Source organism: Carassius carassius, chromosome 1 (assembly GCF_963082965.1).
Source record: "Carassius carassius chromosome 1, fCarCar2.1, whole genome shotgun sequence".
Lineage (NCBI taxonomy): Eukaryota > Metazoa > Chordata > Actinopteri > Cypriniformes > Cyprinidae > Carassius > Carassius carassius.
This window is the reverse complement of record NC_081755.1, coordinates 3,848,744-3,871,936: the sequence shown is the minus strand read 5'-3', so window position 1 is coordinate 3,871,936 and position 23,193 is coordinate 3,848,744. Positions and strand designations below refer to the sequence as shown.

Below are 23,193 nucleotides of genomic sequence, written 5' to 3'. Positions count from 1 at the left end.
ATCATCAAGAACTTCAAGGAAAGAGGTTCAATTCTTGTAAAGAAGGCTTCAGGGCGTCCAAGAAAGTCCAGCAAGCGCCAGGATGGTCTCCTAAAGAGGATTCAGCTGCGGGATCGGAGTGCCACCAGTGCAGAGCTTGCTCAGGAATGGCAGCAGGCAGGTGTGAGCGCATCTATATACGCACAGTGAGGCCAAGACTTTTGGAAGATGGCCTGGTGTCAAGAAGGACAGCAAAGAAGTCACTTCTCTCCAAAATAAACATCAGGGACAGATTGATCTTCTGCAGAAAGTATAGTGAATGGACTGCTGAGGACTGGGGCAAAGTCATATTCTCCGATGAAGCCCCTTTCCGATTGTTTGGGGCATCTGGAAAAAGGCTTGTCCGGAGAAGAAAAGGTGAGCGCTACCATCAGTCCTGTGTCATGCCAACAGTAAAGCATCCTGACACCATTCATGTGAACATTTATAGAGTGTAAGTTGTTTCTGGTGTTTGGATTTGTACTTCAATATAATGAGCTCCAAGTTTAAGAATAACCTACAATAGGGGTTTTTACTCTCTATTTAACAGCATTAGCTCAATGAAATACATCTTCCTTCAGGCAGACTGAATGTTTTCCTTCCTTGCTAAATGTTGGGTCAGTTAGCACTCGAGCTCACTGTGAGGCGGGAGCATATGACGGAGGATTCCGCTTGGTCTTAAAGCCTTCCACAAACGCCTACGTTCACAAAAAACAATGATTTTCGAAGAAAAAAAAGATTAATTATGAATTGATAATTTGTTATTATTTCGGTCTAGTGAACATAATAATATGGGCTGCGAGAAAATAATGAATAAAAAGAGTAAAGTTGCTGTGAGTGCAGGCTTGTTTCAACCCAGTAACATGGAAACACACCGTTCCTCGCAGCCAAAAAAACTGACCAAATTCAGTTCAGCTGGAGGGGGGCTGCTTCTGTAAAGCTTGTGGGGGTCGAGATAAAGGTGTAAATATCTTGCTCTTTCATATAGACAGTGTCTTATGAGGGTTTCAAACTTACAGAACAGGACATATTGGTTTTAGAACAACTTTAAAGAAAGGTTCGATCCACTTCAAATGTTGACTACTGTATAGCGCAATAAAGTTTATTAATTATTATAAGTTAATTTGAGTGGAAGTTGCCTTAACTCAAAAAAAAAAAAAGATGCAAACTGTTGCATTAATTTTATTTTGTTGCATCCATACAATATTTTTAAGAATGTGAAATATAAATTCTCACAGAATGTAGCCCATTCATTACAAATATATTGAACCACCTCTTTATACTTTCCTGAATCCCAAACTGAGCCCAGACATCAGTAAAGTATCCATCTATGAACATGTTTTATAGGCTATTTAAGATTTGGGAAATACACGTGTTACAGATGTGACAAAAAACACCAGAGTTTTTGGGAGACATTATATCTTGTAGACTTTATGTGATTTACAAAGCACAAACCAGAACCACAATATCTGCAGAGAAGGGTTGGCCATTCTCAAAACATAAAATATTAATTCTTTAAATAAATTAGTTTTTTGTGTTTCAGAGGAAAAATCAATGTTTAGGCATCTTTCCATTACGTACAGTTCTGAAAGCAGAATTTATGCAAACGCGTATAAAATGCTGTAAAAACTTCAATAGAGCAGTCTAGAGGGCATTTAATAGGTCTGCCCCCCACGTAAGATACTGGTTCATTTGTCATTATTCAACTAATCGCAGATTTATATTAAATTTACTTAATCAAGTCTTAATATATTCCGTGCTCAAGCACATGCATTAATTTTGCCACAAAGCACATGCAGAAGTAGCCCAATAATTATGAAAAAGAAGACATTTTAATTCTTTATTAATAAATGTTTTCTTGTCGGCTCCAAGAATAAATTCACAGTGCTGATTCTCTCCACATGGATGCGTCTTTAAAGAGAAAGGCAACCTTCACAGATTGCATAATGCTTTCGTTTTGAATTGATTCGTTTGAAATACATTTTTCAAGCTCAAATACTTGAATATGATTAATAATTCACATTTTGCATAAGCATTACAAAGTAAATGACATGCAAGGCACTTGAGCAAGGCACTGAACCCCCAACTATTTTCAAAAATGTGCTTTGATGAGCTTGTTTGATAACTTTTCAAAAAAAGCGCCACTCAGTGGTCAAAAGCTGCAAATGCACTTTACAGATGCAGCAGCAGCATCAGAAACTACATTTTGGTTGGCCAACTACTGTAATAACACCCACCCATTGCCATTATAAAGCTTGGAAGAGCCAGAGCATTTTTTTACATAACTCCGATTGGTTTAATCTGAAAGAAAAAAGTCATATACACCTAGGATGCCTCGAGGGTGAGTAAATCTTGGGCTAATTTTCATTTTTGGGTGAAGTAACCCTTTAATGCTAAAAGGGTGAGGTAAGATGAAAGTTGCAAATCATTTAATATCATGCCGCGTTTCTGAAATTACCCGGAACATTTCTACCAGGAACTTTTTCCCCCCAGACCTGTTGCTTTCTGTGTTTCCACTGCGGTCTAAAGTACCGGGAAGATTAGGCAAATAGTCTGGTGACGTAGGTCTGTGCGCGTTTCTCAATACAAAGTACGCTGATTTTGGACGTGCATCCTCTGTAGTTCGGTCTTTGCTCATTCGACTCGGGAGTGTGATGTCCGCGACGACGTAAATCCGGTAAATCTGCAAACAGCAGCATATACTTGATAACTTCAGTCAGCTCACCTTGACTTCTGCAATTTTCCTCTCTGTATATTTACAATAAAACGAAATGGGATATCAAATACTACTGCCTCCTTTCATTTTCATTTAAACATAACAGCTGCAGAAATGTACTTAGTTCAAGGAAATCTGTATATATACAGCCATTACAATGAAACTAAATATTATATCAATTAGATTTTTGATTTTAATTTTTTAAATATAGATAAATTGAATACAGACCAAAGATTACCTGTTAGATTTACCCAAAATGAATTAGATTTTATGTTTAACCACTAAAGAGACATCAGATCCAGCAGCACATATCAGAAGGTCTAGCCGAGGTGAGGCTGCTTCTTGGCGGATACATGATCACTGAGCTCCCGCTGATCGCGTGGAGCTCACCGTCTTCAAACTCGGCGAAACACATTTTTAAATATGCGCTGTCTTTATAAATATACCACAGATTTGAGTTTTAAACAACTACATTCTCGCCTGAAATACTTTAAAAATTACATTTCATGACACAATAACAGTAATATTTTGAAAATGATCTGAATAAATGGTGGTTGAACTCAACCAATGTTGCATGAACTCAACCAATCAGGATGTTTAGCGCCCAAGTCCCGCCCCCAAAAGTTCCGGAACTTTGAAAAAGTACCACCTCGCCAGCAGGGACTTTCTGAGGGGCATTTTTTTTACCCGGAACTTTAGTTAGTTTCTGGTTCCTGTGGTGAAAACTCAGAGTACCGGCCCAAAGTCCCTAGTTCCTGGGGAAAGTTCCTGCGTGGAAACGTGGCTTTAGTCAACTGTTAGATAGAAATTTTAAACGACTGACAGCTATATCCAGTGAGGCAAACTACTTGACATTTTTCCTCAAATATGTCTATTTTGAGAGCGAGCAAGAAAGAGAGAGATTAAAATTGCATGTGTGAATTAAGTTCCCTGAGTCTGTGTATCTTTCTTTACAAACAATGAAGCTAGGAGTTTTGCTTCAAAATCAGCAATTTTACCCCCTCATTGCTGAGAAATATAGTGATTCAGGATTCACTATCGCTATTTTATTAATAAAAGTCAGCATTGACAGTAAGTTTCTGAATGTTTCTGTGTGCGATCTCCGATCTCTGTGTATCAATGAAAGCAGGCCTATTAATATAGAATGGTGAAAAAACTGACGTAGAATTAAACATTAAATATTTAAAATGTATTTAAATATATCAACACCTATTTATATAAGTTCTTCGCCCCCAATGTTCAAGACATGGTTACACCCTTGCATTAAAGTGCATTTACCAGTAATAAATTAACTTGTGCATGTTTATGTTTTTTCAGTGGCTGCCAAGGCCAGACTTCCATTTCTGCTTGACAGCAATGCCAATCAAAAGTTAAACAAGAACGACAACAACAAAATAGACTTCATGATAAATTGTTTGGTGTTGTTCATTTGAAGGAATTTGCATGCATTGTATCAGTTATGTTTTGCCCTGACCTGTGCTGTGCTGTTATGACTGTCATGTTGTAGTATCTTATAATGGAGTGTTAGAAAAATTTACTACGGTAATGGGTAAAGTCATTTAATTTGTTACATTGCAATAGTAGAATAACCACAGTGAATTACCATTCATAAGTTACTACAATTTACTGCAGTTCCTCACTACAGTATGGTTTAAAAACATTTAGTATTTACTACAGACATTTTTGCTTTTTTTTTTTTGGTAAATATTTATACAAATTACTATAGTATGGTTCAAAAACACTACTATTTACTAGAGAAATTTTACTTCATTTTCTATAGTAAATTTTCTATAGTATTTTTTCATGTGGGAGTGATACAGAGGGTAGGTGCCAACAAGGAAGTTTGTCAGTGAGTAACCTTGTATGTTGTTAATGAGTAACAAGTGAATTGTTAGTGCTCAGCTCAGCCTTTAAGTACATCATGACAACTTTGTGTCATTGTTGCTGGGGCTTTACAGAAGACTAAGAGGTTCACCATAGACTGTAAAAACATATGGAGGATGGCGAAGTGTAAAACAGACTGCATTGAAAGGCCTCTCTCTCTGGCTTTTGAAAAACTTGGTTGTGTTGTTGGTAGGCATCCGTGTGTGTTTCTTTTAGTAGCTTTATATGTTGCTGCTGCCCTTGGAGCTGGTTTTGTTTTTCTTCAGGAGAGGGAGGCAAATGATATTGAAGATCAGTTCACACCGGTCAATGGACCTGCCAAGCTGGAGAGAGCATTTGTGGTGGAAACTTTCTCACAATCTGAAGAGTTTTCTCAGTTACGGCTCACGTCTGAAGGCACTTATGCCTCTGTGATCATCACAGATTTGCATGGAGAAAATATATTAACTGTACCAGCTTTTAACAACATTATTGAGTTAGACAGACAAGTGAAAAGTATAACAACAGGAAACACTTTTGAAAACCTCTGTGCCAAAACAAAGGGAAGGTGCATGTCAAACACAATTTTGGACATTATCCATTACAATGCTGCTGAAATAGTTTCTTCAAAAATAACATATCCATTGAATAATAGCATGTTTTTGGGATCAAGTATCGGCGGTGTAGAGCTAAAGCCGGATAGCTCCGAGATATCCAGTGCAAAAGCGGTAAGGCTTTTTTATTTCCTAGATGAGAAAAAGACAAAGGAAAACTCTTACTGGCTTGATGACTTCCTCAAACTCCTCTCAAACTATACAGAGCAAAAAACGGTAAGTCAAAAAGCTAATTGTGAGTTTTGAGTTACATCTACTCATGTGTGTAAAAATATCTCCCATAACCTTAACAGTGTTGTAGAATAAATAGTTATATAAATGTAATGGTGAAATGTAATTTAATTACAAAATAAATGTAATTGTTATCAATTACAGTTACTGAGAAAAAAGGGTAACTAAATTGCAGTTACTTATGAAAATGTAAATGATTACAAAGGAGGTTACATCTGAATATTTTCACTCACACACACACACACATTTAGATTTAATAGATTTTTTTTTTCACAAATTGCACTGACTGTTCTTAAAATATGAGACATAGGGCTCTATGATTTTCAAGATGTGGAAAACAAAGATTCATGGAATCCAGTCATAAAAACTGAATTAATGTATAATGCCAAATCTTTGATGAATAGACTTGAACAAAGTCCTTTCAGGCAAGTCGTGCCACTCGGCCGCCATCTTGGCTACGCCTCCGGGCAGCTATTTCAGAATAAAAAGACCAGCTCCTATCTAAATGAATGGGCAGAGAGTCAGAACTGAACTTTCACTGGTCACCGGGACATAAAAACTGCATGTATAGAAACAGCAGTGAAATATGATAAAAATCACTGAAATTTTTTGACAACTTTGCCCCAAAATAAGGTTTAAAACGCCTTTTTCCCCACAGATTACACTTTACTACGCATGCGCAAGGGTTCCTCAACTGTGCGCATACGTCAGTGGAACCAGACGATAGGCTTAAATGTTTTCCCGGCTTGACTGTTAAAAGCAGATGATTGGCTTTCCAGCGGGAGGGGCGGGACATGTGCACACAACCGCCATCTTTGCCGTTACAGGTTTTCCTTATATAGTTGTATTGAGGATTGAGGAAGTGGCATGTCTCTTATAAACTGTCTCTGACTTGAATCAAAATGTGTAATGGATTAGTGTGTGTACATTTAGCTGCAAAAAGACTATATATAAAATCCTGCATGTTCTGTGTGAATTAATGATGCAGATGGGTGGTTTCGTTTACTACACACTGTACTGCACAACATTTGTGGGGAGTTGCTCTGAAGCCATACTAAATTTGATTTTACTATAATCTCTCAAATATGTGTACGTATGCAGACCTGCCAACCTGTACGCATTTTAGCAACAAGTACACTAGTAAGAACTGTTACTCTAAACTACACAAAAACCTGGGGACCTGTCCACGCGCAGGTTGACTATAAATATACTTATTATGAAAATACCCAAGCTTGTTTTAAGAACACTGATAAATTTTGTCACAGTTGAGTGTTTATTGTCTTAAAGGGGTCCTCCGATGCTACACGCACTTTTACAAGTTGTTTGAAATGAAGTGTGTGTTGGCAGTGTGTACACAACCACCCTATAAGGATAAAAAATCCACCCAGCGTTTTTTTTTTAATCTATTGAAATCTTTACCTCTTTCTCAAATCGAGCCAATCTCAGATGCCTGTCTGTGTTCGATGCCTGAGCAGATGTATTTAAGAATGAGTCCTAAGCAAATGAGGTGTTTTGTTGTTGGATGTATGTCATGGCGCGGTAACATAACACACTGTGTAAACAAGGTCTGGGTCCAAATGCAGGAGAAACAGAGAGATTTATTGAACAGAAAGGCAGACAAAAAGAAACAAACCAAGATCAGGTGAGGGATACAAATTTGGCAACCAACATGCCTGGATCAATCTACACAACAAATAACTACACTTAAAATTACAAATAATCCAGCCCAAAGAGGCATGGGGCATGAGTGTAAATAGACATCAGGATGGGCAACAGCCTTGTGCAGGAGGGAGACCTGGGGACTAATGCAGAGCCGGTGGGCTGGGATCCAGGGCAGAACCAGCGGCCACCACAGTGGTGTGTGTGTAGAGCTGCCCTCCTGGTACAGGCAATGGCGGACCCCATTGTTGAGCAGATTCTGCTGCCTCAGAAAGATTGTGAATTGGAACTGTGAGCAGATGCTGCCGCCTCAGGAGAATCGTGAGCAGGCATTACCATTTCGGGAGCTTTGTGAGTGGGCACCACTGTCTCTGAGGAACAGTGAGCGGGTGTCGGTGCTTCTGGAGCTTTGTGAGTAGATGCTGCCACTTAGGGGGAAATGTGAATGGACACTGCTGCCTTGGGTGAACTGCGAGTGGGATCCACCACTTCAGGACGGCCTGAAGCGAGCCCCACTGCTTTGGAGGGATCATCAGCAGGTTCTGCCGCTTCAGGAAGGCCGGAAGCAAGTCCCGCCGCCTCGGGAGCATTATGAATAGGCACCCCCACATCGGGGGGATGGTGAGTGGGCACCGCTACAGTACAGACCAAAAGTTTGGACACACCTTCTCATTCAAAGAGTTTTCTTTATTTTCATGACTATGAAAATTGTAGAGTCACACTGAAGTCATCAAGGGCTATTTGACCAAGAAGGAGAGTGATGGGGTGCTGCGCCAGATGACCTGGCCTCCACAGTCACCGGACCTGAACCCAATCCAGATGGTTTAGGGGTGAGCTGGACCGCAGACAGAAGACAAAAGGGCCAACAAGTGCTAAGCATCTCTCGGGGAACTCCTTCAAGACTGTTGAAGACCATTTCAGGTGACTACCTCTTGAAGCTCATCAAGAGAATGCCAAGAGTGTGCAAAGCAGTAATCAAAGCAAAAGGTGGCTACTTTGAAGAACATAGAATATGACATATTTTCAGTTGTTTCACACTTTTTTGTTATGTATATAATTCCATATATAATTCCACATGTGTTAATTCATAGTTTTGATGCCTTCAGTGTGAATCTACAATTTTCATAGTCATGAAAATAAAGAAAACTCTTTGAATGAGAAGGTGTGTCCAAACTTTTGGTCTGTACTGTACCTCAGGGGTTTTGCGATACCACGCCACTCAGTGGGGGTTCCTGCAATGCATCCTCCAATCTACCTAAATGCCTCTATGTTCACATGAATCATTTGTGATCCAGTTTCAGCTACAGAAGAAGTGAGTATATGGTTTTTGAACCCCTTAGCGGTAAAAGATTGGCGACAGCCCCAGATTATTGTTGTTTCACTTTAACAGCACATTAAACATCGCATTCTTACTTGATCTGGACAAACTGTGCATCTGACAAACTGTGCATAACCATAAAAAATATGTACATCTGAAATGCTAATTTGTGCAGTGATATAAAAGGCTATAAATAGACTCTTTTCACAAAAGTAAACAACCAAATTCCACAGTTTCAGTGTAAACGGTGACTAATAACGGATAATGTATTGACAGTATCAATGTCACGTAATGTCTGACTTGTGAAAAATCAACACTATAAGCGCAACAGCACACACAAAGAAATAAACCTGAACAATACTGCGGTAGGAATTTGTTACATTTTCTATATAATATATGCAACATCACACGACCAGGAGTGATGTTTTCCCAACTTTCAGCTTGATTGCAAATTTAATATTGATTTTATACAACTTTAGTTAAATAAACAAGTAATTCAATCAGGACCACTTCCGTCAAGTATATTTTATGACAGTTATATTGCATGCAGTTAGTGTTGACGGTATGGTTATGTTCTGGGCAACACTCCACACGCCTGTCCATGCAGCCATGCTTGGACAGAGCGGGGAGAGCAACAAGACAAACCCCCAAAACAACCATATGCCAAAACCCCCCAACACAACTGATGCAATTTGAATTGCCAGCAATGAGAAATGTTGCTTGATACTATTTTTATGGGGGAAGCATCCCCAAACTCGGAAAGAAAGCATACAAGAAGCATGTTGCTTTAGCTGCTTATGCAAATATTTGAAGGTATGGGGGAAGCATACACCCCTAGCAGCAGCAGCAGCAGCCTAATACTATGGCAGTTTGCATATCATTCAATTTAAGTGTCTACCATGCTGTAAAATCACATTAAGGGGGAAGCATACACCCCCAGCAGCAACAGCATAATACGATGGCAGTTTGTATATCATTCAATTTGAGTGTCTAACATGCTGTAAAATCACATTAAGGGGGAAGCATACACCCCTAGCAGCAGTGCATAATACGACGGCAGTTTGTATATTATCCAATTTTAAGTGTCTAACATGCTGAAAAATCACATTAAGGAGGTGGGGGGGAGCGTCACCCAAAGTTAAGCAATAGAGGATGTGCAACAAGTATGTTCTTAAAATGCTTAAAGCGACTGTGTGATTGTAAAGGGGGAAGCAGCAGTCTAATATGATGGCAGTTGTATATTATCCAATTTTATGTATCTACCATGCTGTAAAATCACAAAGGGGCAAACATCACCCCAAGTTAAGCAATTGAGGATGTGCAACAAGCATGTTTCTTAATTCTTAAATCTCATGCCAATCCCGAGTACCCACAGAGCAGTACCGAATCCCCATCTCCAAAAGTCCCCAGCCTTGTCATATCTGCAAAACAAAAATACAGCTTCCGATTCTCTCTGGAAAACCAAGCTCCTGTAGGCATGCTGTGGGCGGAGCTATAATACTGATGTTTCATGTTGTTTCCATTAACAAATATTCACTTAAGTGTTGATTTCCGACAAAAGATAGAAATCTGATGCAGTTGTACTTACCTGAATGGGGTCTTTTACCATGTTTTAATAGCAAACAATGTGCAAATCTAGCATCAACCAGGTGTTGTTTATAAAACATTCATCACTGAAATGACGAGAACACAAACACACTTGCTACACTCCATTGCTGCCCCGGAAAAAGCCAATTGCATCCACGGTTCGTTTAATGCTAGGTTCTTTGAGAAGCTGAACATGGTAAACTTTCCCTCACATCCAAAACACACTTATTTGGAGATATTCTTGAACAAATCCTATGCAGCGCTGCCAACGATTTCCTGATGAATTGCGTTTATAGGCGAGGTCTCGCTCTCGACTTGTGCGCAGGCGTGCTTTCCCGAGAGAAATGCTCATAAGGAGTTCCACCATCACCTACGTCATAAAATCCATGATCGAAAAAACTACCAAAACTTGTACCACCCATAAGTAAGATTTTCGGCACAGAATCTCCATTCATCCAAAATTGGCCATGTTTAGCATGAAAATCCATCTCTTTAACACTGAACAACTCTGAATCCATGAAACACCATGGTATCCCCCCTTTAAGCAAATGTATGATACATACGACCCCTTGCTGCGGCACGAGGAGCATGTAATATGCATTAAAGCTGTAAGTTGCATAATGGAGGGTGGTAGTCCAGTAGAGGAAGTAAACACCCTTGGGAAACTTAGGATGACATCCAGTCTGAATGAAAATGCTCCATATAAATACCTCAGTCAGAATAAAATTGCTCAAACCAAAATGGTAATCTGTTGAAAGGGGTGGGATAACCTTCTATAACTGAAATAAATTAAAATTCTGCCATGTTAACGCGTTAAACCGATTACTAGTATCTATGTAACCACATCAGTAGTAGTAGTCATCAGAATGGGAACATGATGTCAGCAACGCTGTGCATTCAGTGATTAGTAGACTTTGGCATTACAGTAGAGACTGGGAAATAGTGGACGAAGAAGATATAATTCCAATTATACAAGAACACACATTAGAATGGAATCTGGAATCTCATGACCAGAGCAGAAAGCTGATGTAATAAATCAAGCACAATTTACTGCTTTTCAGCTTTGAAATAACACTATGATAGTGAATAGCTCAATGAAAACACTTGACCAAAATTTGCCTGTCATTGTATGAATTATACAGATTCATAAACCCATTTGTAAATGTTGTGCGATAGCTCGTTGCAAGCACTATCAAGTCAAGTCAAGTCACCTTTATTTATATAGCGCTTTAAACAAAATACATTGCGTCAAAGCAACTGAACAACCTGCGTTCATAAGCCGCCCCTCATGATTCATTGTTTAACGAAACTTGGTGAGAAATCGTGTATTTTTCCATTTAAGTACAGAATTATTATTATTATTATTTTAATTATTATTATTATCATCATTTGATTTTGTTAATTTTTTTTTTTTATATCAGAATACAATTCATTTCAGAGCAGCATTACAGAAGGTCTTAGGCTGCGGCTATTTCCCTTTGCTGAATTGACGCCTATGTTGGCGTTTTCCAGTTTACTCTTCATGCAGTTAACATTATTGTGTATGTTTTCAGCCAGCATCACTACAGAACCTTAATGTTCTCATGTGTCACACGACACGACATTATCAATAATTCTGTGTCACATCTGAATGGATGAAGCGGTTTATCACTTTACATTGTTGCGCAATGCAGTGCTGTGCGGGAGACTCTGCTCTTGCGTGCAGCTGGAGGATGCAGTGCGTAGAGCCGCTTCACACTTTTTTGGCAGTTTGGTGTAATTTAGAAACAGTGCCTAATGTGGGGGAGGTTTCCCTTGCTTCGGCGATCAGCTCAAGGTTCGAATATTAGTCTTAATTCTAAGCAAGTGCGAGCAGTTATTAATAATATTAATGCAACTGCGGGCATGTTTTTTTTTCTCTCTCTCTCTGGTAATTTGCATACCATCGTAGCCACTTAGTATGTCCCAAATCGAAAGCACGAGCACATGTAAACACCATATCAGATTAGATAACGTCTCATGTAAACAGTCCACTGAATCTTTAAATCTGAATGAAAAAATAAAATACATGTAAACGTGGCTATTGAGATCACGTTCTTATAAGCGTATGTATAGAAGCCATATAGCGATATATGCGTGCTTTTGAAGCTGCGTGCATCTGAAACAATCACACAGTTAATGTGACATCAACCTTAGAAATAAACACCAGTGAAATTGAAATTTCACCGCTAATACTTCGAAACCTCCGTTGAAACGCTTACACGAGAATGCTGGTCTCATTTATCCCTGTTCTCGTGGCCTTATCGGTGTGTCCTCAGAGGGATTGCATGCTCTAGCTGCGTATTGCTCCAGGTGTATGAACATAGATGTATAAATGCTGCTGCAAATATGCTTAATATTCATTCCTGCAACCGATGCAAAATGATGTTAACCACCAGGCAACATGCACAGCGATATGGATTAAAAGAGCATTCACTTATCTTAGATGCGGATTTCAGATGTTCTGAAACAAACTGCAACATTTTGATTTGCAAGCAGCGATGCGATCAGTTAATTGCAAGCAGCGATGCGATGGAAGAGACACTGAAGAATGGGAATTTAAATAGACCGCATGCGATAGGTGTCAAGACTGGATTGGTACACGTCAGGAACAGCTGACTGTCGGCTGATGCAAGCGTGACTAACGTGGCCTGACTGAACTAACGCGATGCTCGATTATTAACTGACTTACATTTTAGGCACATTATGGATTGTTTTTGCTCGATTTCAAACAAAAATAGTTCTAAGCAAAGCCACAGCAGAGCAGTCGCAAATCTCCAAGCAACACACAACAGTCTTTTGTTACTAAATGATTCATTTTTGAATGAGTCAATGATTCACGAAAGCCATTTATAAAAACAGTTACTAGCTTCATTTATTGACTAAATCAGCCATTTGAATGAATCGGTTGAATCAATGATTCACTCATTAAGACTTGCCAACACCTACTGGTGGTTTAATATAATATTTAAAAGCATCATTGCATTTTTCCAACATTTCATATTTGTATGTCAAAAAAGTAAAACATTATTCTAATAACATTATTTATGCATTTGGACGAATGGAGTTTGTTGATACTGATTTCATTTGTATAGTAACATCCATCCATGTCTTATTATTCTAACTTAATGTACTGATCACATGTACGAATTCAACATAAATGAATAAAGTTAAAAAGTGTAACAGCCATCAATTTAAGGGAGATATAAAAAATACACTGATTAATGTAACACCTGATAAAGCACTGATGAGACTTCTTTAGAATCAATTACATTTGTTCCAAAAAAAAACTGAATGATTGATTTTACTTTTCATTACTTTTCAGCTTAAAGTCGAGCTGAGAAATCCTACAGCAACATATTTTTATACATTAAAAAAATATATTTGTTAATATTTTTATTTTTGTTTTTATATTTGAGCTTATTTTTTTTAGATTATAACAGTCTGAGTAAGTCTTATTCCTGTACCGTAAATTTTGAAGTGTCAGCTTTGTGAAGTGTTGATTGTATGTTGATTATGTATCTAGTACGAAAGAAACATGAGCAGCAACCTTTTTATTTTGGGTACATCGTTAGTGTCTCCATGCTAAAAATGTGTGTGTGGGGGTGGGGGGGGGGGTAGCTAAGGGTTTAATTAATCTTTACAAATCGCCTTTCCTAATATGTTCTAATTAACAAGTAAACACTCCCTCAGAGAGCGTCTTGGAAAGCGTTGACAGAGTAAAAAAAAAAGGTGTTTTTTACCACAGGTTTAGATTTGATGTCCTTAAGAATTTATATTTGCAGAATAAGTACCAAAAACCATCTCAGTATATTTTTACAGCTCCTTTCTCTGGAGCTCTGTTGAGAACGTCGATTTTGGCCTGTCTAATTAGCATTGAGCCTCTCTTCTTGTTTTTTTTTCTGAGTGCTAGCTGGAGGCAGAAAAACAAAAGGAAAGCTGGAGGCGGCCAATTCAAACCAGAGCAGGTTCAGCTATAGAAGGAGCTTAAAATGTTGTGTATGAAATAATGTCTGAGTGCATGTGTGTAAAACAACAAACTGACAATTTATATATAAACATTTGTATTTGTATATACATTGTTGTGATTGATTGTAGCTGGAACAATGTAGTTGTAAAAATATCTGCCTGCTGAAATTTAAATGTATACTGTATTTTTCAGACTATAAGTCGCACCTAAGTATAAGTCACATCAGTGCAAAAATACATCATGCTGAGGAAAAAAAACATATATAAGTTGCACTGGACTATAAGTCGCATTTATTTAGCACCAAGAACCAAGAGAAAACATTACCGTCTACAGCTGCGAGAGGGTGCTCTACGCTGCTCAGTGCTCCTGTAACCTCGATTACCGTTTTCCGCTGCATATTTTACTACCTTTTGTAATCTGCAGAATAGGATTTTCTTTTTGGGGGCATTTTGTTTGCATTAAGTCTTTCTCAGTTTCTTTCACTTTCTCAAGTTAATATTTCAGTTAACAGTTTTCCATTGTTTTCAGTTAACAGTATTCAGTGGTAGGCTACAGGAGCACTGAGCAGCATAGAGCGCCCTCTTTTGCGGCTGTAGACGGTAATGTTTTCTCTTGGTTCATTTTTCTTGGTTCATGTCAAATTAATTTTGATAAATAAGTCGCACCTGACTATAAGTCGAAGGACCAGCCAAACTATGAAAAAAGGTTTGACTTATAGTCCGGAAAATACGGTATGCATCTTCATCATGATTGAATAGCGGCGATGAGTTTGTCTTTAATTTACACGTTTGATGTCCACCTCACGGTAACAATCCTGTCAGATCATCCATCCTATGAGTGAAAGTGTAACGGTATAGGTCGGCCGATCTGGTTCTGTGGTTAAACTTAATCTTTTCAACATGTTTCAGTGCTGTTGTTGCTCAAAGCTCAATAAATGAAATTTTATTAATAAGATTCGGGAGGAGTGCGTCAGATACTTAGCCTAATCAACACAGGTGGACCATAATCAAGTAATCAATCCCATAGTATAAATATCGCTGACTTCCCTCTATCCATTGACGGTTTATCAGCATCCCTCCTCCACCCCATCTCCTCACTTTGAGTTCACTTTATAAATAGACGGGGAAGGGGGGGTACTCTAGGTTCGGGCCATTCCCGAGCTCGGAGCCCTTCCCCTGACAGCACGCCAAATACGCATACCATACCTCAGCTAATTATATGTAAGCGTGAACTAGTGAATGGCATGGACGCGATGTTGTCTGGGGGTTTGGCAAAAGGAGAGTGACTGGTGACTGAAGGCCAAGAATGTGTAGTTCTTACTTCAACTTTTACGGAAGTCACCACGGTTCGTGAAAAATCACAGCTCCTTAAAGGGATAGTTCACCCAAAAATCATAATTATGTTATTAATAACTCACCCTCATGTCGTTCCAAACCCGTAAGACCTCCGTTTATCTTAGGGACACAGTTTAAGATATTTTAGATTTAGTCCGAGAGCTCTCAGTCCCTCCATTGAAGCTGTGTGTACGGTATACTGTCCATGTCCAGAAAGTTAAGAAAAACATCATCAAAGTAGTCCATGTGACATCAGAGGGTCAGTTAGAATTTTTTGAAGCATCGAAAATACATTTTGGTCCAAAAATAGCAAAAACTACGACTTTTTCATCAATGTCTTCTCTTCCGTGTCTGTTGTGACGAGTTCACTGCAGTGTAGTGATATCCGGTTACCGAGGAGCTGATGATACTGCGCATGAGTGATTCAGCGTGAAGCAGACCGACACGCAGAGCGTCAGAACCGAACTGATTCTTTTGGTGATTGATTCTGAACTGATTTTGTGCTAATGTTATGAGCCCAGGTAAACTGAAGGCTTGAATCAAGGGCAATCATCGCCAATGACGCCATTACGTCGAGCGCAAAAGAACCGGTGAATCGTTTTCTTCAACCGGTTTATTGAATTGAACTGTCCGAGAGAAGTACTGGTGATGCAACCGGTTCTGGACTCGTGAACGAGTCAGTCTATTGTTCATTATCTGGCTCGGCTCGGTGTTCATCTTCAGTTCTCTCTTCACAGCAATTCAGTCAGTGTACTGTTTGAGTAAATTTTATTGGTTTGGTTGAACTCATAGGGAGTGTCAGCCACATTAAAGAAGTTAACAGTTTAAGTCATTTGTAGATTAATGCGTATTGGAGACGTGAACCGTTTAAAACGATTCAGTTTGATTTGGTGAACTGGTTCAAAAAGATCCGGTTACATCGAATGATTCGTTCGCGAACCGGATATCACAAACTGCTTTGTTTTGAACTGTCTTACAACAGACACGGAAGAGAAGACAATGCTGAATAGAGTCATAGTTTTTGCTATTTTTGGACCAAAATGTATTTTCGATTTTTCAAAAAATTCTAACTGACCCTCTGATGTCACATGGACTACTTCGATTATGTTTTTCTTACCTTTCTGGACATGGACAGTAGACCGTACACACAGTTTCAATGGAGGGACTTGGACTAAATCTAAAATATCTTAAACTGTGTTTCAAAGATAAACAAAGGTCTCACGGGTTTGGAACGACATGAGGGTAAGTTATTAATGACATAATTTTAATATTTGGCTGAACTAACTCTTTAATGCAGACTGTGTGCATTTTACTGTTTTGAAACTTATACTGTAGTTAAATAGCCCCTAGACCTCAGTTATCATGAAAAAAAAAAAGGAAATTTCAGTTTTGACAATATGGGACCTTTAACATATGAAAGGTCCGACAGCCCCCAGTCCTCACAACCAGCAGTATTTCAGCCATTGATGTCAATGAAACTTCACAGATCCCTGTATATGTCCATGTATGCTGGAGTATCTGGGTATTTCTGGAAATTTCTGTGTAACTTGGCTCAGGTAATTTCATGATCAGATATTAACAGATTAACCCTTTTCATGCAGTGGTATTGAGCAAAGGCTGTAAATACTTATAAAAATGTGACTTCCTTAGTTTACATTTATTAATAAATGTGCAAAGAAACTTCTTTCACGTTGTTATTGTGGGGTACTGTTTGTAGAACTTTTAGGAAAATAAATAATTTAATCCATTTATGAATAAGACAGCAAAATAATAAAATTTGAAAAAGTGAATTGCTGTGAATTTTTTCCACATGCACTGTATACTGACAGAGATTTGTGTTGTATTTGTACAGGTCCATGTGTCTTACTTTACATCACTATCAAGACAGAAAGAGTTCGAAACCAATTCAGACTCTGTGATTCCCCTCTTCTCTGCAACATATTTCCTGGCCATTAACATTTCCGTTCTGTCTTGTTTGAGGTATCGCTAAGAATTAAAACATATCATATAACCACTATTTTTTAAATCTCTAACTTTGTCATTTATACTTTGTCTCCTTCCACAGGTTAGACTGTGTCAGGACGAAGGTGTGGGTGGCCTTGTTCGGCGTTGTGTCCGCTGGTATGGCTGTGTTGGCTAGCTTTGGGCTGCTGCTGTTCTGCGGGATGCCATTTGCCATGACTGTGGCTTCAGCTCCCTTTCTGATTCTTGGTAAATTTCATTCATCACGCACTAGGTGTCTCACAGCTGATGTTCCTGGGATCACAGTCTCTGCTTTCCTCCAGGTGTTGGTGTTGACGACATGTTCATAATGATCTCCTGTTGGCAGAAGACTGAAGTTCATAAAGCCGTTGAGGTTCGCTTAGCAGAAACGTATAAGGAGGCCGGTGTGTCCATCACGATCACCACGCTGACGGACGTGCTGGCGTTCTACATCGGCCTCCTGACTCCATTCCGCTCAGTTCAGTCTTTCTGCATGTACACCAGCACAGCTCTTCTGTTCTGCTACATCTTCAACATAATTTTCTTCGGTGCATGTCTCGCGTTAAACGGAAGGCGAGAGAAATGCAACAGACACTGGCTGACCTGCATGAAAGTCCCAGAACCACCTGGTGATGCTATAGCTTGTTGTGTGGGTGGTGCTTATGATGAAAACACACGTAAGGAGTTTGAAATGCCAATGGATTCATTTTTTAAAAAGTATTACAGCCCATTTCTGACAAGAGTGTGGGTTAAGACCCTTGTGTGTCTGATCTATGCCGGATATTTGGCAGTCAGTATCTACGGGTGCTTCCAAATACAGGAAGGTCTAGACCTGAAACATTTAGCAGTAGATGGCTCATATGTTGGTGATTACTACGATAAAGAAGATGAATTCTTCTCTGATTTTGGTCCTAATGTCATGTTAGTTATAAAGGATGAGCATTTCCAGTACTGGAACCCGACTGCTCGTAAAAGTCTTGACTTGTGTTTAGAAAACTTTCAAAATCTGACACTGGCAGACTCAGACCTTCCACCTATTTCTTGGCTTCATGTATATGTGCAGGATGGGATGAATTCTGGTTTTGATGTAGACAATGAAACACAGTTCAAAAGCCATTTAACTGCATTTCTTAATTATTCTGGTTTTATTCAAGATGTTAATTTCACTAACAATCAAATTCAAGCATCACGTATGTTTGTTCAGTCAGTAAACATCCGCACAGCGATCGATGAGAAGAACATGCTGAATGCATTTAGAGAAACCTCAGTCGAATGTGGAAAGTTGCAGCCACCAGTTAATCTTATTGTGTACCACCCTGCGTTCATCTATTTTGACCAATATGCCGTCATCATCAGTAATACAATCCAAAATATAGTTGTTGCTACATGTGCAATGTTAGTTATTTCACTCTTGCTGATCCCAAACCCTCTCTGCTCTCTCTGGGTGACATTTTCCATAGCATCTGTCATTGTGGGAGTGGCCGGTTTCATGGCATTATGGGATGTTAGTTTAGACTCTGTGTCTATGATTAATCTTGTCATCTGTATTGGGTTTTCTGTGGACTTCTCTGCTCACATATCCTATGCTTTTGTGTCAAGTGAAAAACCCTCAGCGAATGAGAAAGCCACGGATGCCATCTCTAAACTGGGCTATCCGATCGTTCAGGGAGCCGTGTCCACTATCGCAGGTGTGGTAGTGCTCGCAGCTGCTAAAAGCTACATCTTCAGGACCTTCTTCAAAATTATGCTCTTAGTCATTCTGTTTGGGGCCGTCCATGGCATCGTATTCATACCTGTGTTCCTGACCTTCCTTGGCAATTGTAGTAATAGTCGTGTAAAGAATAAACAATACAGTGACACAAACAAACAGCAAAAGGCAGTCCCAGTCATGGATCAGGCCAAGAACGTATGGGGTACTGATCCTGACTGTCCCAGCCTATAACCTAAACAATTGACTAACACTAACTGACCCTACATATGACATACAGAAAATGGACAAACTTTCTTCTTATATGTATGAGTTTAGGTCTATATGACACTTTGATTGGACCATGCAAGAAAATCCTGAAATTGAAATCATTCTGCTGAGTTATGTATTAACTTGTACATTTTTGTATGTTTTTTCTAATCATCTCTTTTAGTTATATTTTTTTTGGCAAATAATTTCCTTTAAAAATTATCTATATGCATTGCAGTTCTATTTAACATGAATGGCTCTTCATTTTACCTTTGCACGTATAATCTAAGTGCATGCATTTAACCAGTTTATTGAATGTTAGGATTTTTATGTTCGGAATTAAAGCAATTTGAGCTCTGTGTAAGTGTGTACAAGTTTCTTTATTGTGAATGATGTGAATGTTCTTTTGCTGCTTCTAAGGCTCGGCACCATGGCAAGTTGCCTCGTTTACACTGCAGGTCTTGATACCCAATTCTGATTTGTTGCAGCCAATATCCAATTTTTTGGGCTGTCCGTTTACACATTCTTTCAATTGTGACCTATATCCGATTCATGTGTTTACACTTGCTATACCACCTGAAACATCGCGCATGCGTTTTTGTCATTTAACGCCTCCACGTGTGCTTCCTCCTGAGAAAAATTTGTCTTTTTTTCCCCCTAAGCATTCACTTAAGACAGAGGAGATTATGTTTGCATGAATTCTGAAATACTGTAATCCTGTACATGTATTCATCAGGATCGCACGCAGACAGAAGTGCCATTATATGCACACACTTTAGTAACAGTCAGTGTGAGAAGCGAGCGGAGTAAATGTACAAATATATAAAAAATGTTTTTGTCTGTAGCTCAAAATAGCCTGTGCAAATTTACACTCATTTTGGCAGCACAGTCATGACGTCCTTAAATCACTGAGAAGTACCAAATTGTCACAGTTTTAATGACGTTCAGAATGCAATGCCTCAGAAAATCGTATCTGCTTGTTTCCTTAACAGTCGCATTGGCACGTATCTGATTTATATCCAATTTATTTCCACATATGAATGAGGCCTGAACCAATCTTGAAATATCTGAATGCATGTGTTTTTTTCCCCATTTACACTGTAATAGAACAGATCCGATCTGTGTCACATATGAGAAAAAATTGGAATTGGGTCACATTTATTGTTGTTGAAATGTTCATTTCAGTAATTCAACTCAAATTGTGAAAATTGTGTATTAAATAAATTCAATTTACACAGACTGAAGTAGTTTAAGTCTTTGGTTCTTTTAATCGTGATGATTTTGGCTCACATTTAACACAAACCCACCAATTCACTCTCAACAAATTATAATACTATTTAAAACCAATTAAAAAAATGTTTTTTTTAATTGTTGGACTTCTGGAAAGTATGTTCATTTACTGTACACGTACTCAATACTTGGTAGAGGATCCTATTGCTTTAATTACTGCCTCAATTCAGCGTGGCATGGAGGTGATCAGTTTGTGGCACTGCTGAGGTGGTCTGGAAGCCCAGAATTCTTTGACAGTGGCCTTCAGCTCATTCGCATTGTTTGGTCTCTTGTTTCTCTTCTTCCTCTTTACAATAGCCCATAGATTCTCTCTGGGGTTCAGGTCTGGTGAGTTTGCTGGCCAGTCAAGCACACCAACACCATGGCCATTTAACCAACTTTTGATGTGTGGGGATGTACACAGGCAGGCACACAACATAGCTGCATCACATTCACACAACACCCAGGATCACATGATGTTTTGAAAAGTCACATGACCAATTAGGAAGTGATAAATGTCTTCTGGTTGCAAGGCAGATTGTCATTGGCTGCATCCGAAAACTGAAAAATGCTGCCTTAGGAGGTCGCATTCCAAGGTAGGAAGGCATCAAGGCACGTACGAAATCAATGTCAGCTTCATTTCCTGTTTTCTGAGATGCTTTCATCTGGCCGTTTTTTAAAGGCAGATAGATGTATCCTTCGCTGCCTTTGATATCCCACAATCCTGTGCATTCCATTCTGTTACAGTTAAGCCAAAAAATAAGGATGGCGTCTGAAAGTTGAGGTCGGTGGTCAGTTTGTGTGTAAATGTATGTTTCTGAACAACGTTTTCCACTATTTTTATGTAATTTCTAGTGAGAAATTAATATTGCAGTAATGAAATATCCACTTAATTATCACCAAAGCTCTCTATATTTTGCTGTAGATCATTAAACCATTACTTCGCCTCAGAAGCCTGTCCGTAATCCGTTCCATGAGGTGCGGATGCAGCCTTTGTGTTGGTGCTGGAAACTGTTGTGCGCGTTGGGCTTCCTCTTCATGTAGGTACTGTTGGTCATGGTAGAGCATGATTAATCACTGCCATTTGAATTGTAATATTTATTTCGTTTTATCAGGGTAATTTCTAGAAGTGCGTGTCTACTCTTCATGGAGGACACAGGCTTCTGCATGGAGTTTTAAAATTTGTTGTGATCACCTCATTGTGACCTGAGCTGCTGGGCTGCATCGGTAAATGCCTTAATATGCACATTTACCATTGAGTGTTTTATATCTGCATTGGAACATGTTTTAAAATACTTTTTCTGTCCGTAGCAACGGAATGTTCACATTTGTCTTCATACGTCAATGAGCTGTGGGACAGTTGAGCATACTGAAAAGTAGGCCTATATTTTTCTAGCTATGTTTGAGTTGACTATGGTATGCTGTTTAATGAGGCTGGCAACTAACATGATTGTTTATTTCCAAAAAGAGACAAGGCCAGCCACTGTTTACTTGTGATTTAATACGCATTTTTAATCATTGTTTGGTTGGTTTGTTTGTGTGATTGTGTGATGTGATTTTGCATCTGGGCCTACCATCCACGTGCCCTACTTGTAGTAGGTTACTTAACTACTGGTGCTATCAATGCTGGTGGTTCTCCTCCCTAACTATGTCTTCTGCTTAGGCTATCCCTGTACAAGGCCGGATCCACACTGATGCTTTGCCCCTTCTTGCCAAGGGACCACATTGCTAGAGACATTGGTTTGGGGTGTATTTATAACTATAACACTGTGTGAGATTTTTGTCGTGGTATCTGAAGATCTTGAATGTGTGGTGCTTGCTGTGTTGCATGCTTTTTCTGGTGCTGGGTTGCTGTCTCCTGTTTCTTTTTTGTTTCACCAGGGTCCTCCTGAGCAGGGGTTTCGCATTGGCTGATCTGACCTTCCTAGACTGAGGAGAATCCACCAATTGTTTATAGCAGTATTTAAAATCAATTTTAATAACTTTTCCACACTTTTTGTACTAAATTGTAATAAATTTGAAATACATTTATATATCTGTCTCTTGTCAACTGTCCCTTTTGCAGGGAAAATATAGCATTAGCTACACTACATTAAGGGAAGATTTGTGGGTCCTCCTGCACATCATCAGGGGGTGGTGTAGTCAGACCGTAAAGAAGATTAACTGCTTGCCTGGTACAACAGATGCTTTTGGCAGTGTGGGCAGGTGCCAAATCCTGCTGAAAAATTAAATCTTTAAAAAGCTTGTCAGCAGAAGCAAGCATGAAGTGCTCCAAAATTTCTTGGTAAAACGGGTGTAGTGACTTTGGTTTTCAAAAAGCACTATGGACCAACACCAGCAGAAGACATTGCACCCCAAATCATCACAGACTGTGGAAACTTTACACTGGACTTCAAGTAACTTGGGCTATGGGCTTCTCCACCCTTCCTCCAGACTCTAGCATCTTGGTTTCCAAATGAAATACAAAACGTTCTCTCATCTGAAAAATAGACTTGGGACCACTGGGCAACAGTCCAGTTCTTCTCCTTAGGCCCGTTTCACACATACTCCGTCTGTGGTGCGTATGCGTTGCGTAATTTTTAATGTACCCATGTTAACGGATTCCAGTGTTCACACTGCACGCGGTTGCGGTCCGTCAGTGTGTTCCAGGAGCGGT

General features: G+C 39.2%; 1 protein-coding gene and 1 long non-coding RNA gene across 3 annotated transcripts; both read left to right on the top strand.

Moving 5' to 3' along the window:
* The first annotated feature begins 4,695 nt into the window (after nucleotides 1-4,695).
* LOC132139818 (patched domain-containing protein 3-like) lies at nucleotides 4,696-19,704 on the top strand. Of its 2 annotated transcripts, XM_059548445.1 has the most exons (5): nucleotides 4,696-4,807; nucleotides 5,348-5,427; nucleotides 17,181-17,308; nucleotides 17,394-17,539; nucleotides 17,614-19,704. In XM_059548445.1, the coding sequence occupies exons 1-5, from the start codon at nucleotides 4,735-4,737 to the stop codon at nucleotides 19,251-19,253; spliced, it is 2,067 nt and encodes a 688-aa protein (XP_059404428.1). In that variant the 5' UTR covers nucleotides 4,696-4,734; the 3' UTR covers nucleotides 19,254-19,704. The 2 variants fall into 2 exon arrangements, with proteins under 2 accessions (XP_059404428.1, XP_059404418.1); XM_059548435.1 differs by having other exon boundaries at nucleotides 4,696-5,427.
* Nucleotides 19,705-21,582: 1,878 nt separating this feature from the next.
* LOC132102157 (uncharacterized) lies at nucleotides 21,583-22,473 on the top strand. The gene is made up of 3 exons (XR_009423273.1): nucleotides 21,583-21,764; nucleotides 21,849-21,913; nucleotides 22,201-22,473. It is a non-coding gene; the product is annotated as an uncharacterized LOC132102157 (long non-coding RNA).
* The last annotated feature ends 720 nt before the right edge of the window (nucleotides 22,474-23,193 follow it).

Bases quoted from the DNA above. Each gene is read 5' to 3' on its own strand.
- LOC132139818 (XM_059548435.1), top strand. From the start codon at position 4,735: ATGGCGAAGTGTAAAACAGACTGCATTGAAAGGCCTCTCTCTCTGGCT. The intron at 5,428-17,180 runs GTAAGTCAAAAA...GTATTTGTACAG, and splicing joins ACTATACAGAGCAAAAAACG to GTCCATGTGTCTTACTTTAC. The intron at 17,540-17,613 runs GTAAATTTCATT...GCTTTCCTCCAG, and splicing joins AGCTCCCTTTCTGATTCTTG to GTGTTGGTGTTGACGACATG.